Source organism: Ammodytes marinus, assembly GCF_949987685.1.
Source record: "Ammodytes marinus genome assembly, chromosome: 20".
NCBI classification, from domain to species: Eukaryota; Metazoa; Chordata; class Actinopteri; order Uranoscopiformes; family Ammodytidae; genus Ammodytes; species Ammodytes marinus.
The window spans coordinates 14,914,005-14,928,104 of NC_137224.1; the positions used below are offsets into that span (position 1 = coordinate 14,914,005).

The 14,100-nt window shown below is 41.3% G+C and overlaps 1 protein-coding gene across 2 annotated transcripts in view; it reads right to left on the minus strand.

Annotated features, from left to right (window-relative positions):
• Nucleotides 1-560: 560 nt before the first annotated feature.
• The window catches only part of baiap2l1a (BAR/IMD domain containing adaptor protein 2 like 1a), a 28,337-nt gene continuing 14,797 nt past the window's right edge, over nt 561-14,100 (minus strand). Inside the window, exons 6-14 of one of the 2 annotated variants that reach the window (XM_080048667.1) lie at nt 13,715-13,849; nt 10,715-10,867; nt 10,447-10,590; nt 9,820-9,931; nt 9,240-9,453; nt 7,262-7,321; nt 7,035-7,179; nt 2,969-3,009; nt 561-2,558 (exon numbers count right to left, since the gene is read on the minus strand). In XM_080048667.1, the coding sequence (XP_079904793.1) occupies nt 2,486-2,558; nt 2,969-3,009; nt 7,035-7,179; nt 7,262-7,321; nt 9,240-9,453; nt 9,820-9,931; nt 10,447-10,590; nt 10,715-10,867; nt 13,715-13,849 (1,077 nt within the window). In that variant the 3' untranslated portion in view covers nt 561-2,485. The remainder of the gene's footprint in view (nt 2,559-2,968; nt 3,010-7,034; nt 7,180-7,261; nt 7,322-9,239; nt 9,454-9,819; nt 9,932-10,446; nt 10,591-10,714; nt 10,868-13,714; nt 13,850-14,100) is intronic. The other variant, XM_080048668.1, reaches the window with a different exon arrangement.

Here is a 14,100-nt window from a genome sequence, read left to right on the forward strand (position 1 = left end):
ATATATGACCAGCTCCCATTAAAATTGTTAATATTATTATTTTTTTTAGAGATAATGACTTAGCCTATAGACTATCAATAGACTATAATAAAAAGAAACAACGAATAGCCTATTTCGGGAGTGGGGGGTGCTCCATAAAAAAAGTAGGGGGCCTATGCAAAATGTGTACTTTTATTTTGGTAACTCAAAGTTTACTTTTCTAGTAATACTTTTGAATGAAGTGGAATCGAGTATTTTTATATTGTGGTATTGTATGTTAACGATCGGAGTAATTCTGCAGCTGACAGGACAAAGAGCACATATTCAATTACATGTTAATGTTAACTTTTTGATAATATTCACAGAAAGAGACCACACCGGTAACCATTTTCATCCCAGGGTCTTTTTCACAAAATATGCACACCTCGGTGAGTAAATACTGTTAATCAGAATGGAAATCATACTCTAAACTAGCATCCTTGTACATAAGCTGACTGAAACAAAAACAAAAAACGTTTAGAGTAGAAGAAAGTTAGGATAACAGAAATCTCAACTGGAGATTAAATATGCAGACATTTCCTTTACCTTGTTTTATTGAGAAAAAAAGACTACATTGGTCAACACAGTGGCAGGGTATTTTGAAGAAAGCATGATGCAATCACTATGTCGGTATGATGGATTCACTAACATTGTTAACATCAGTGGGTCTGTGAAGAACACTTAACTGTCTCATCAATCACTTCCTCATCATACTTTTACATTCTGCAAAGTGCATGTCAAAAAAGTCCTTTTCCTCATAAAATACTTTGTAATTTCAAACAAAGACCCAGTGTATTCATACGATGCAAATGTCTACATTGTACATTTTTTTATTTTGCATGAAACTGCGCATTGTACACAGAATCTACATTAAACAACAGTGAAACCACAAGGAGTGAAAAATAGTCCCTTCATCAAAAGGTCACTTTGCCCATTTAAAATACATACCAGCAGTCAAATCAAAATCACCTTGGGATCATGAGCATAGTGGCGGAGGGTTACCTCCACAGAATGGACTTCTGTATACATATCTAATTTAAATATCTCATACAAACTTACTGTATATAAATAGCCATCTCATTTTAAACAGCGACATACTGTTTTGCCTTCACTCAAAAGACAAACTCTTTTTTTCCTCCCAACACGTCACTCTACCGTCATTCTCACAACCTTTGTATATCACAATGCCTCTTTAAAATAAAAAAGAAAGACAAAAGGAATGAATAAAAATGAAAACAACAATATAGTTTTTTTGGTGAGTCAGGAAGACAGCCTGGGCAATGGTTCTTTTTTTCGTCAGCACCAGCTCACTATTGTTTCACATCTGGATCCTGTCATTTGTGTGTTCAAACACTGCATTGGCCGCAGCAACAAACAAGCCTGAAAAGACTATGTGACACGACCCAAGCATCTATTTTCCTCTTAGAGAAAGTGTCTTAAAGGGACAGTTCACCTCAAAATGAAGATTCAGGTTTTATTTGCTTTTTACCTGCCAGCTTTGTCTCAGCCTTGTATTGCAATGCTGAAGGTATACTTCACAGTATGAATACAGAACATGCAAGCATAAGCGGTCTGCCTTGCACTGTATATACTGTAATGAATGTTGTTCACCACTTTCTTGCATTTCTTTGGCAATCCTTTGCCTACACTTGGAGCGGTGGTGGAAAGGTGTTTTAAATAAATTTTCCAATTAGTTTGAAAACTCTTTCTAGGACTTTGCAAGCAGGCTGAGCTGAAAGCATATAAAGTTGGATTATTATTTTTTTTTTAAAGATTTTTTTTGGCATTTTTATGCTTTATTGATAGTGTAGAGACAGAGTAGAAATGGGGCAGAGAGGGGAGTGACATGCAGAGAACGACCGCGGGCTGGAATCGAACCCGGGTCCGCTGCTGGCCGAGGCCCATGGGGGGGACGCCCTACCAACTGAGCTAAGGGCGCCCCATAAAGTTGGAGTTTTAATCCTAAAAATGTACACGAAATCCAACCCCATTTTTGTTACTCAAGTTTTTGTTGGTCAGGACTTTCTTTTTTGTTCAATAGCCATTCAAAGTATTTACATTCAATAGTTACCTTTCTATATACAGCTTGTAGCAGTAGTGGTGGAGTTATGAAACTTCCACAGGAATTGCAACGTTCCCTATTCATCAGTTTCATTACAACGTTTAGTGCTATGGTGGGGGAGTTTCATTTTGGGGTGAACTATTTCTTTCACACAAAACAAAAAAAAATCTTGTTTCTCCATGTGTTGATAATGCAATGTTCCCCCTTGTTGTGGATAATGTAAAACACATGTGTGCCAAGAAACAATGTATCTGTTTAATAGAGCTGACTGGTACTGAGAGAAACTAGCATGCAGGCCGGTGAGATGTCAGGTCGGGGTGATATTCAGTGTTTCGCAGGGGTCCCACGTTTGCACGAGTCCCCTGAAGGCATGACAGCGGTGAAAATAAATCCTCCTCTTCGGGGTTAGACCAATGGCGCTGATCTGTCATTCGTGACGGTCGGTCTCAGCTTGACTGTGGCAAACGGATTCCCTCCTCTGCAGGGGAGAAAATTAGAAAGAAAAAAATGATAACGCTGCTTTAATGTCATCATCTGGTCATCAGCCAACCATTCAAGTTGGAGTCAGCGATTCACGTAGAGAGCTTGTTGTCAGAATCACTTTTGGTCAAAATCAGTGTCATATCTACTCTAATCCGCTACCTGTCTGTACTTTGTGTGCGTTGAAAACAAAATACTGTAAACTGGTATGTAAATGAAGGGTATGTGAACAAAAGGGGCCCACCTAGGCTGTGTATTAACTGATTAATTCTCTGATTTTGACCAAAAAGGGATTTTGACAACAACTTGCATTCTCCAGAAATCCCTGTCTCCACCCTTTAATTACTCATACAAATCAGTGAAAATCAGTGAAGGTTTCTGTTAGTTATGTTAGGTAAGATCACTCACCCTAGAAAGGGAGCCATTGCAGTCCCATTGACTAAAGAAACCTGAAAAAAACAGAAGAAAAGACCCTTAAGGTTCCAGTGGACAGAAGAGAAAACAAACACTCAACATTCAAACACACAACCACCACAGTCCCCACGGATACACACCCTCCCTCCCTCCGGCTGTGAATAAATTCAGTCTTGCAGTCAGACTGGTTTGATCAGATTTTCCCATCAACACCTGAACCCCCCTCCCTCCTTCCTAATGAGTGCAGTGGAGCTTTGACATGTACTTAAGCTAAAACCTCAGCAAGTCTGGAATCTGGACCATCTAGAAAGGCTGGATAGAGAGAGACACACACTCCTCTTTAAGGACGACAGTATACAACACAATAAGGCTGAGCAAGATAAATGCCTGCCTCTATGAGCATATGTGTTTAAAAAATGCTGTAAAGAAAGGTTTATATGGGGCCACTGCAGGTGTAATAAACAAGTCACAGGCATTCAACCCTTCTGTTTGTAGTTTAGAATGTTGTTTTCATTTCAGATCAGATAAGAATGTATAAACTGAAATGTGTATCGTTTATCTATTCAGTGAGCATGACTAGGCAGCTGGCTGTAGATTTTATTCTCTTTTTGTTCTGGTAATTTATCTCTGTTGTCATGTTTACAGGCATGGCCATTATATATACTAATATAAATGTATTACCCTGCTCCTCCATTGGAGAGCAGACAACATCCAGAAGCCAAGATACTTTTATTTCCTGAACTCAGACAACGTGTCCTGAATGAAAGAATAACTCATTACAGCATTTTAGCTCGAGCTTGTGTTGAAAGATTGCCATTTTTGTTTTATCCTGAGATACGGACGATTCAAGCCAAATTGCAAGGAATATTGCAATGTGATTCAGAAAAACTTAAAAAAAAAACTATTATGAATGAAAAATACAACACAAATTTCCAACTATTCTGAAACTGCAAAACATATTAAGACCATCCATAGTTACTCCATACATTCAATATAAGGGCCATTTCCAAAAAAATCGAACTAAATGATGAAATATACAGATGAATCCAGAGTGCTGGCATAAAGCCATGTACAGACTCACTGAATCTGAGACACCTCAATTATGGCTCCCCTCTACAGAAAAAAACAAAAGTCTCCAGGTTGCTGGGGACAAGGTCCACCTTCGCCCTGCAGCTACCGTCACAGTAACAAGCCTGCCCTCTGAACAAACGTCCAAGGGAGGGAAAGCACCTTTTGTAAGTGTAATTAAAGTTTTTAGTCCATGTTGGGACGCTAGTTTTTTAAAGAGAATCTAAGTTATAAGAATATGAAGAATGAGGTGAGAAAAAGGGGAAAAGCACTGGGGATTCCTATACTGTCTCTGTGGTGTATTTAATGGTAAAGGCCTGAGGCAGCAGATATAAAGAACATTGTGTGCGGACAGAGCGGGTGAGGAAGTCGATGATGAGGGAGAAAAAAGTGTGCCTGGGCTTGTCTGCCCGGCAGGACACTACTAGTTCATGCCCTATCAGCTGACACAGTGCAGGCACAACATTAAATTGGGTCCGTAACCTCTTGTCCTTCCCTCTGTAACTCTTTCCAACTCTTCCAATCTCTCCATCCCTGAACAAAAATCCTGGCTGGGGAGCATTTCTCAGATTTCTTCTCGAAAGTTTTTGAGCTAAAGACTCTCTGGTCGGTGTTAGGCCTTTCCCTGTATGTCTAGATACAACACTTGATAAAGTCTTTAGCAAAATAACAAAGTAGAATGCAAACATAAGATCCTTAAGGCTCACTCATCATTTTAGGATATAATCATCTGGATAAATATAGTATATTTCCTCAAACTGGTTAGAGGAATTGAGGCGTGTTTCTGACTGGGCTCTGTTTCAAGGTGTGGAGGCAATGACTATGTAACACGGATATGCTGATAAGATATGATTAGCCGGACAAAGGGTTTGATATGTCCGAAGGTATTCTGTGATTTGGCTGTGTCCGGGATGACGTAAGTAAGGCAATAAAGATATCCTATCAGTAAACAACTTACATTTTCTAGAAGATGTCAATAACACAATACCAATAAGACTCACACAGCCATAGTCATCCAACCATGTTGTTTTCAGCTGTTAGGTATGCTGTGAGTCATTAAAATACAATGGAAGACATATTCGACTAACGCAGGTTTTTTCATCGCACATTTGTTTGCATTTTAAAGTACAGAATGTTCATGTTATTTAGAAATTCATCTAGCACCCCTATTTTAGGAGTAACAAATGATGGATTTTAAGAATATTTTTGTTAACCACAGCCAAAATCTATCTTCATTTAGCCACAACTACCAACCGGAGAGCATCTCGTCACAACTTGCAGGACAGTAATAAAGTTTTAAAAGGTTTTTGAATACACAGCCTGTAAGTGTGTTACTGGAAGAAACCCACAACATCAAATCCCTGTTAAACCATGTTAGAAGCCGTCTGTTTTTGTTTTGTTTGATAATCCCTTATCCCATACACCATTTCTTTTTACAGCAGACCATTTGGTTAAAAGCTTTCTTCGGGTAATACATAGGAAAATCAAATTCCCAGAATTCCTGCAACCGTCCATCATTAAACTGCGTCCAGCACATTCATACCATTATTGAATAAGGATCGTTATGCCGTTAAATAGACTTTTGTTTCTCATTCTTACACTTCAGCTCAGACACACTTGTCATCAGAAGCTTAGTTTAGTACAGGGCCTCAATGAATGGGGATGGTACATTTATTGAGGGTTTTTTACTTCAAATAAAAAAAAAGGCCAGGTGCTTATACTCAGGGCCGCTGCTACGCTTTTGGGTGCCCTAAGCAGAAATTGTCAGTGATGCCCCCCACCCACCCCCCCCCCAAAAAAAAAAACACCCAGAAGCTCGCGTCCGCAGGGCGCGAGCGAATTTTTTTTGCCCTTGCAAGATCTCTGCGACTGCTTTTTGGCACATTTGCCAGCATTTACTAACAGAAAGAATAGCTTAACTTGTGAAAAAACTGCCTTTGCAAAGGAATTGAGTGATAGGATCATAGACTGATTATGAGATAATGGGCCCCTGGGCTTACACTCTTAAAGGGCCCCCCACTTGTCCCTATCCAGTCAGGTACACTGAATGTTCTACACGGATACATACAATTAATGGCAATAACATATTAAGGAAGTCAGTGTTTCCCACAGGATTTTGGGGTATTGTTGGAGGGACCCTGTACCTTGTTGGGGGGTGGGTGGAATTTTTTTTACCTTTTTAAAGTAAAATGTATCAATCTGGTGCACTTTGTGAGGAAATTTTAGAGACTAGAGAGATATCAAATCCTGAGATGCAGAAGGAACATTATTTTTCAGATTTTTCTTAAACAGGTAGCACTCTTTACTCTGCAACTGTAAAAACAGTAGATTGGTCTGCAGACCCATGTTCTATGATGGAGGGGCCCATTTCAACAGATAAAGGGTGGATATGAACAATTTAGAATTCACACATATAAAGTTTATTTGTGTATGTGTGAGGGGGCCTTCAACCCCCTTAGACAGAGCTACTAATGCTGTTGTTTTTAACTTGCTTTTGTATTTCTCCCCTACTAGTTGAGGGGCCCATGATGATTTCTATTTTGTTACATTTTAATGAGTATTTATATTTAGGCTATTCCTTTTTGGACCCTGTTATTGACATCAGTGACTGAGCTCTTTGACTATGCAACATGAAAAGTTACTATCAGTATCTCTGGCTAAGGGCCCCCCTGAGCCCTTGGGCCCTTGGGCCTGTGCCCGGTGTGCCTGTGCAGTAATCCACCCCTGGATAGGTTACACAATTAAGAAAAAACAACGATGGGCCTGTTCATAACTAATTTATATATTTTTTGTAATGTAATGATTATCATGAACTTTAAAAAAAATAAACTATTTTGGGGGGCCCCCGGACCATCTCTTTTTCCTTTTTAATTAAAAAAAAAAAAAAAAATTATAATTTTTTTTTTTTTGGGGTGCCCCCCCCCAGGAACTTGGTGCCCTACGCAGTCTGCGTACTCTGCGTATAGGGAGCGGCGGCCCTGCTTATACTGACCATGTTCTGTGGGGAGGGCGTTGATGCGACCGTTCGGCCAGAGGGGGCGCTGTCACTGTAGTCGGCTGGCGGCAGCAACACAGGCTCCTCCTCTTCTTCTGGCAGACTGACCTCACTCAGACTTCGAACCGGCGTGCCCAGATTGCTGATAGGGAGACATATGACATAAAGGTTCAGCTATGAAACGTAGTCATTGATTCTCTTGATGTTGCAATGTTTTCTCTTACCTGTTCGATGTCGCTGGCTCAGAATAAGGCCTGCAGTAAGACGAGGGAAACCAGCCCCGCCTAAGACGAGAGACACAAACAGGCCAGCAAAATCAGAAACATCATAAAAAGGTTTTATTGTCCATTGAGTATTTGGATTGAGTCGTTATCTTTCTAGGGTTCATGTAACATATTATGCCTACAAACAGTATTGGCAACACATGCATAAGGTTACACTTAATACCATGACAGAAATAACAAACGCTCCTTTAAGAAAAATTGGAACATTTTGAAAAGTGTATTGTTGTGACCAGTCAGATGAAAATATTGATACCACTCTCACGTGTATGTTAAATATGACGTTTTTTAGCTTAGTTTAGCCTAAGAGACTGGAAATCCATGGTAACAGTAAGCCTGGTCTTGTCCAAAGGTAATAGGACCTCTAAAGCACATTAATTAACACTGCTTTGTTTGGAGAAATGTTTTTACCGTTCAGTGTGCATACAGACAGATTTTTCAGGAGTTGTCTCCAAGTCACGTTGAGAGAAAAACATGACTTATCACCATGCTTCACACTGATGTACTGGATTTGTTGCTAAGAAACGTAAAGTAATGTGAATTATCCCGCAACATGTCCTCCTCCTTGACAAACCACCAATGACTGCATTAAAACCCCTTCCATTCAAAACACACACACACACACACACACACACACACACACACACACACACACACACACACACACACACACACACACACAGAGAGAGGTTAATTTGCCTCAAAGTGGGGATGAGAAAATATTCGACAAGCACTCTCTAAAGCACTCCGTAATCCTTTTTCGCCCGCATAATGAATCCTGATTAAACTAGTGAGGAGTTGAATGTGACTGTAATTGCACACACTTAGACTTCTTTGCGTATATGTGCAGCTGTGGCTACATATAAAAACACAACATGTCATACATAAGCATCTTCCAGACAGATAAATGATGTGATGTGCGTTGGTATGGAAGAATAGTAAAAGAGAAGGTTTCCCTCTCCACTGATTTCTCTCATTTGTGTGTGTGTGTGTGTGTTTTTGTGTGTGTGTGTGTGTGTGTGTGAGAGAGAGAGAGAGAGAGAGAGAGAGAGAGAGAGAGAGAGAGAGAGAGTGTGTGTGTGTGTGTGTGTGTGTGTGTGTGCGTGCGTGCACGCGCGTGTTTGTTTGAATTTGTGTATGTGTGTTGTTGTAGCTGGGCAGGGCAAAAGTGAAAGAGAGAGAGAGACTGAGAGATAGAGATGGAGAGAGGTTGAGCTTTATGACTGTCATGTCGATCATACCTGACATACTGTTGTTCTAGTCATGATGTATTAGCACAGCAAAATATTCACAAAACACAAACTAGTAATGCTAACTATGTGAAAAACGCCTGTGCGTCAGCGCTGCGGCATATTTGTTGGAATGAAAGTACATTGACACTTGTGGGTGTGACAAAGGTTGCATATAGATTAAATTGAAATGGAGTGTGTCAGTGAGGGATTTCACAATCAAATTAAAGGATAGCACAAAACCAACAACGTGCTAGTCTTACTTACCCCACCTGTCTGTGGCTCTTAACCCAAGCCCATTATTACAAATATGTAGTTCAATCTCCTTTTAAATAGAAGGCTTGTTAATGATTTACTAAAACAGGTGGGCACTGTAGTCTATAGCAAACGTTACTCAGGAGACAGGAGGAGCTAATGCATTTACAGTAGCAGGTGATTGTGGGATATGAACCTAGCCTAGGTGTATATGTCAATGCTAAATAAAGAAACGTTTCACCCAGGGCAAAAGTGTGGCTCACTGATATGTTTTTAATTGGTTTTGGACAACAACAGATTTCTTAGGAACAGAGGAATACACTTTGGCAAATGTTAAAAGATGGCTAAAAATTACTCACAATGAGCCAACGAAACACCAAAACTAACCAAAAATAAAAAAAGACATCAACAACACATTAGTTTATAAAAAGACTTACTGCTGTGTCCTCTCCAGCTCTCCGTACAGCCAGCCGTCCTTCTCTTCCTGGATGAGCAGATAGATGACGTCCCCTTCGTCAAAGCTGAGGAGTGTCTGGTTGTTGCCCGCAGTGTGAGGGAAGATGGTCCTTACTCTAGGCTTCCTGCCCACGTTCAGGCCAGACGACTGGGATGTGGACCGTGACAGGCTGCCCTCTCCTAGGCTGCCCTGGTCTGGAGGAAGCAAGGAGGATCATAAAGAAAATAGATTAGAAATGTGATAGTATAATTTATCTGTCAATGAATTTAAAGCTATAGTGCATTACTAAGAATTCTGAGTAATTATAACAACTGTTGGCGCATCTACATGAGGCAAGCCTTTTGGTGATCGCTCATGTTTTTTTATTCATCAGAGAGAGGTTTGTGGAGCTGATTTGTGTAAACGCATTGGGCAATGGCTTGAATGTAACCTACCTTCATTCATGTGAAAAACTTACGCACCATAGCTTTAAAAGCAGTAGTGTGACATTTTGGGGAATACACTTCTTATTTGCTCGATCGATACCACTGCCATGAAGAACAACGAGGAACCACGAGTACCTGAGTTGTGGTCTGAAGAGGTGCGCACAGATCTGGGCTCTGGGTTGAACATGTTGGCCAGCGGACTGATCTGAGCCTTCAGTGGTGGTGCCGGAGGTGGAATCATGTTGTTCTGAGGAGATGAAATAGAATAGGATTTACAGACATGATATAAGCAAATAATAAAAACTATGACCAGCATTTTGTCTGAGTGAGCAGGATAAAATCCATTTTAAAGAGACATTCGTATAAACTGAAGCGTATTGGTCTCCCTCCCACGCAGCAGTAAATAGCAAACAAACATTCAGTGGACTTTAAGGGGCACATGTAGGACTTCCCTGTGGCTGACAGCCAGATCTTGATAACCAGCCCCTTTACACACACACAACAGCCTCTATCTGATCCAACAGATATCAACGCCTTTTGCAATATAAACTACAAGGTGCAAGACGAGATAAAAAAAACACAATATTTTCTACATGTTATGTTCAGCCTTTATCTGAAGCATCTTAAAGCAAGGTATAGGTTTTAAAGTTATCAATGGAAAAAGCAACACAAAAGTAAAGATAAGTGATTTAAGTTTGTGATCAAATGTGCTGAAGTGTATTAGCTTTACGTCACAGAGCTAAACTCAAAGCGATTGCTCACCCGGTTGTAGCGTTCCACCAGCGGCGATTGTTGCGGCGTGGTGGACAAGCCCTCGATCATGGTCATCACCGTGTCCGGCACCTTGGTGATGTCGCTGCACTTCTCCTGCCAGCTGGGGAGCTTCACGTCCATAATCTCCTTGGCCTGGAAAACAGTGCAGAGAGAGAGAGAGAGAGAGAGAGAGAGAGAGAGAGACAGCTATTAAAACGGTCCATAGTGGAGGGTGTCAGACTCAGCAGAGATAACCTTGCCGTCCGTGCTGCTATACCTTTTCGTGGAAGTTGCTAATTTGATAGGAGAACATGCAGTGCTTGTCGGCCAGGAAGCAGAAGCGTCTCTTCTCCTCCAGTAAGGCCTCTCTGCAGCCGTCGCCGATGAACTTCTGCATGTCCATCTGGCGAGACGAGATGTTCTCCATACACTGCAGACAGGGACAGCAGAAGAAGGCCATGTCACGGTGAGGTCTTAAGTGAGCAAAAAGAAATACTGGCACATTTTTATTTCATATTGTGCCTTCACTACTATACTACAGAAACAGAAATAATGATTTTTTTTTTGGGCATTTTTATGCTTTATTAGACAGGTCTGAGAGACAGAGATGAAATGGGGCAGAGAGGGGAATGACATGCAGAGAACGACCACGGGCCGGATTAAAACCGATGGTCAGCAGATTCACAAACTGAGACAGTAATGAGATTTGTGATCAAAGTATCAGCAGCATGTGTATTTGGGTCTCCTAGTGCTAGAGTAGGGACCTATAAGCACAGCGGGGAAGCCAAGCCAGAGCACAGAAAGACACATTTCCCACAGAGAAGCTGAGAATAATTCTGCATGTCATTGTTAAACAGAGCAGATGGGCGACTGGACCCAACATTATTAAACTCTTTCAAATGACTTCTTACTAGCCCACCCCTCTATCCATTCTACTCCCACTCCCCCCTATCTCGCCCATTTTCCCCTCGGGTTGTCAAGGTGACGGTAAGGCAGCCTGTCTCTAAGGGGCTCTGTTGGAGACTCTCTTCTAGTCCCAATTTTCTCCGTCTCTGTCTGCGAGTGCTTGTCAGACTGCTGAATCGAGACTCCTCATTTCCCCCCAGTTTTCACAGCAAACAAAAAAATAATCATCATCCCAGACACTCAGTAAAGAGGTGGGCGAGCAGACAAGACTGGACTGGGCTCATCATTGGCAGCCCCACATGGGATTATGAGAAAGCTGTTCGGTAACCCGTGTGTCCCAGAGTCAACCGGTGTCATTTTGATCAGATAATGAAAAAAGCCACATCCAAGAGAGAGAGAGAGAGAGAGAGAGAGAGAGAGAGAGAGAGAGAGAGAGAGAGAGAGAGAGAGAGAGAGAGAGAGAGGAGACAGAGGAGGAGTAGGAGGCCCAGTCTCATCTCATTTTGAAGGGCCAGGCTGCAGGCTATTATCAGCTCCACCCAGATAAATCGACTCATTGTGAAGTGTGAGTAAAAGGTGACATTCAAGTGCATAATGATTTTTAGCAGCAGAGAAAGAAGAAAACAGTGTGAATCCAAACTGCCTTTATACAACCTTCAAATAAAGGTTTTGTTCAATGATTATCTCGGAAACAAACCAGGCTTGCACACACATCGTCAAAGGGAGCAGTTAGTACTTTAAAACAAGAGGCAGGCAGGAGTTATAACCCAGGCTTGGCGGCCCCTCCTTCATCTCACAACATCGGTTTATTAAGCAAATCGACCATGATACATACATACATGCTTGGAACACATCCAAACTGTCTGTCTTTGTTAATATAACTGTAATTACACTGGGCATAATACAAGTGGATCATCGGAAATACAAATATGTACCATTTGGCTTCTTGGATTGAAACTGAGGTAACCATTAGGTAAAGATTAATCCCACTTGCAATATCCAATACAACCTGAATCCTAACTGTGTTTGTGTGCCTGCATGTGAGCAACCATGCATACTTCTGCGCAAATTTGGGTGTGTACGGCATCAATAAAAACACAATCTTCCATCTGTAGCTGAAGGCAGTGAGCCGAGGTATGACGGCTTTGTTCTACTGCGTGTACAAACAAGGAATCTGCAAATATCTACAGGCGTGGTGACTGGTAACGCTTTTAACCTGATGTTCTTTCCCCCCAAAAGTGCATCTGTAAGGTATTTTGTGTTTGAACACCCATCTCAAATGTCTGTCATCAAAGCAAAACACTGGAATTTCCTTCACATGAAGCATCTTCACCTTACATGAAAACTTCACACTTCCTCTTAACTCATTTTGCACTGGTATGTGTCACGACCCGTCAAACACCTTGTGTTCTGTTGTCACACTGTCTTCTGCATGTTTCCCTGTATTTCCTGTTTTAATTCAGTGAACATTGTCTTGTTTGATCCCACGTCCTATCAAGTTCCCTCCTATTTAATCATTGGCCCCGCCCTTATGTCTTATGAGTATTCAAGTTGTAGGCTGCATTCCAATAACCATACGTCCCCGCTATTTAGTATGGTAGAGAAAGATATAGGATGTCCCAATACATGTGGTCCGATGCAGCATGCTTAAAACTACTTATACATACATACAAATACATACATACAAAACATATGCCCTACTACATCCGGATGTGATTTTTAGTGTGGAAATAAGCATACTTTTTTGCCGATTCTGACCCACAATCCACTGCGAACCGTAAATTAATGTCAAATTGACAATGCCTCCATATGAAAACAACCGGTAATGCGACCATGTACTTATTATAGAATATGAAGGAAGAAGGAAATATAAGCAAGAGGCAAGTTTAGAGTGCGATGTTATGATGAAAAGTATGTCCCAATTGTATGCCTACTGCATGCTGACTATATTGTGTACAATCAGCTGTAGTATGTAGAATAGTAAAAAGAGAGCAATTTAGAACGCAGGGCTTATCTTCCTTTTGTTTGTTGTTTGATCGTCTGCTTTGTTGCATATTTAGTCAGAGTGTTCCAAGTGTTTCCAGTGTTCCAGTTTCTCAGCCTGTCAGTTATATCAGCTTCTTCAATAAACTCCTCTATCTGCATTTGGGTCCTATCTCTGTGCCTGCTTCTACCGTGACCGAGTATGTGATCATACCATCTTTGCCACATCTCTCCACCCCGTCACACAAACTGTACACATTGAGCTTTTTACAGGCATCGATTCGGAGCATAAGCACGTATCACTACCGTGCACGAAAAAAACACACACCAAGTATTAGGCAAGTGTTCATAAGAAGTTTCTGGGGTCGGCTTGGGGTTTGGCTCTCACCTCGTTCTCCTTGATCTCGTACTTGGACGAGTGCTTCCCCTGGCTTTTCCTCCGGAGCTTCTTCAGGTCTGTCTGGGATCTATCCAGAGAGTCCTGCTTCAGCTTGTGCTCGGACTGATAGCGCTTGAACGTGGCCTAGAGGAAATGTACGACAAGAGAGATGCATTAGACAAGTGCGGGGACTAATACTGATGTCATTATAAAAAAACGTTCCGCAGATACATAGTAGCTGATCTAATTTCTGTTCAAAATAAACCTCTGTACAGCAAACCTGTTATGAGGGTCTAGTACGCCTGTAAACAGGTGGAGGATAGGTATGTGTGCATGCATGTACTGACAAAATAGGGGGTATTAGGGCTGGGTTTTGGCAAGGACTTTGCGATACG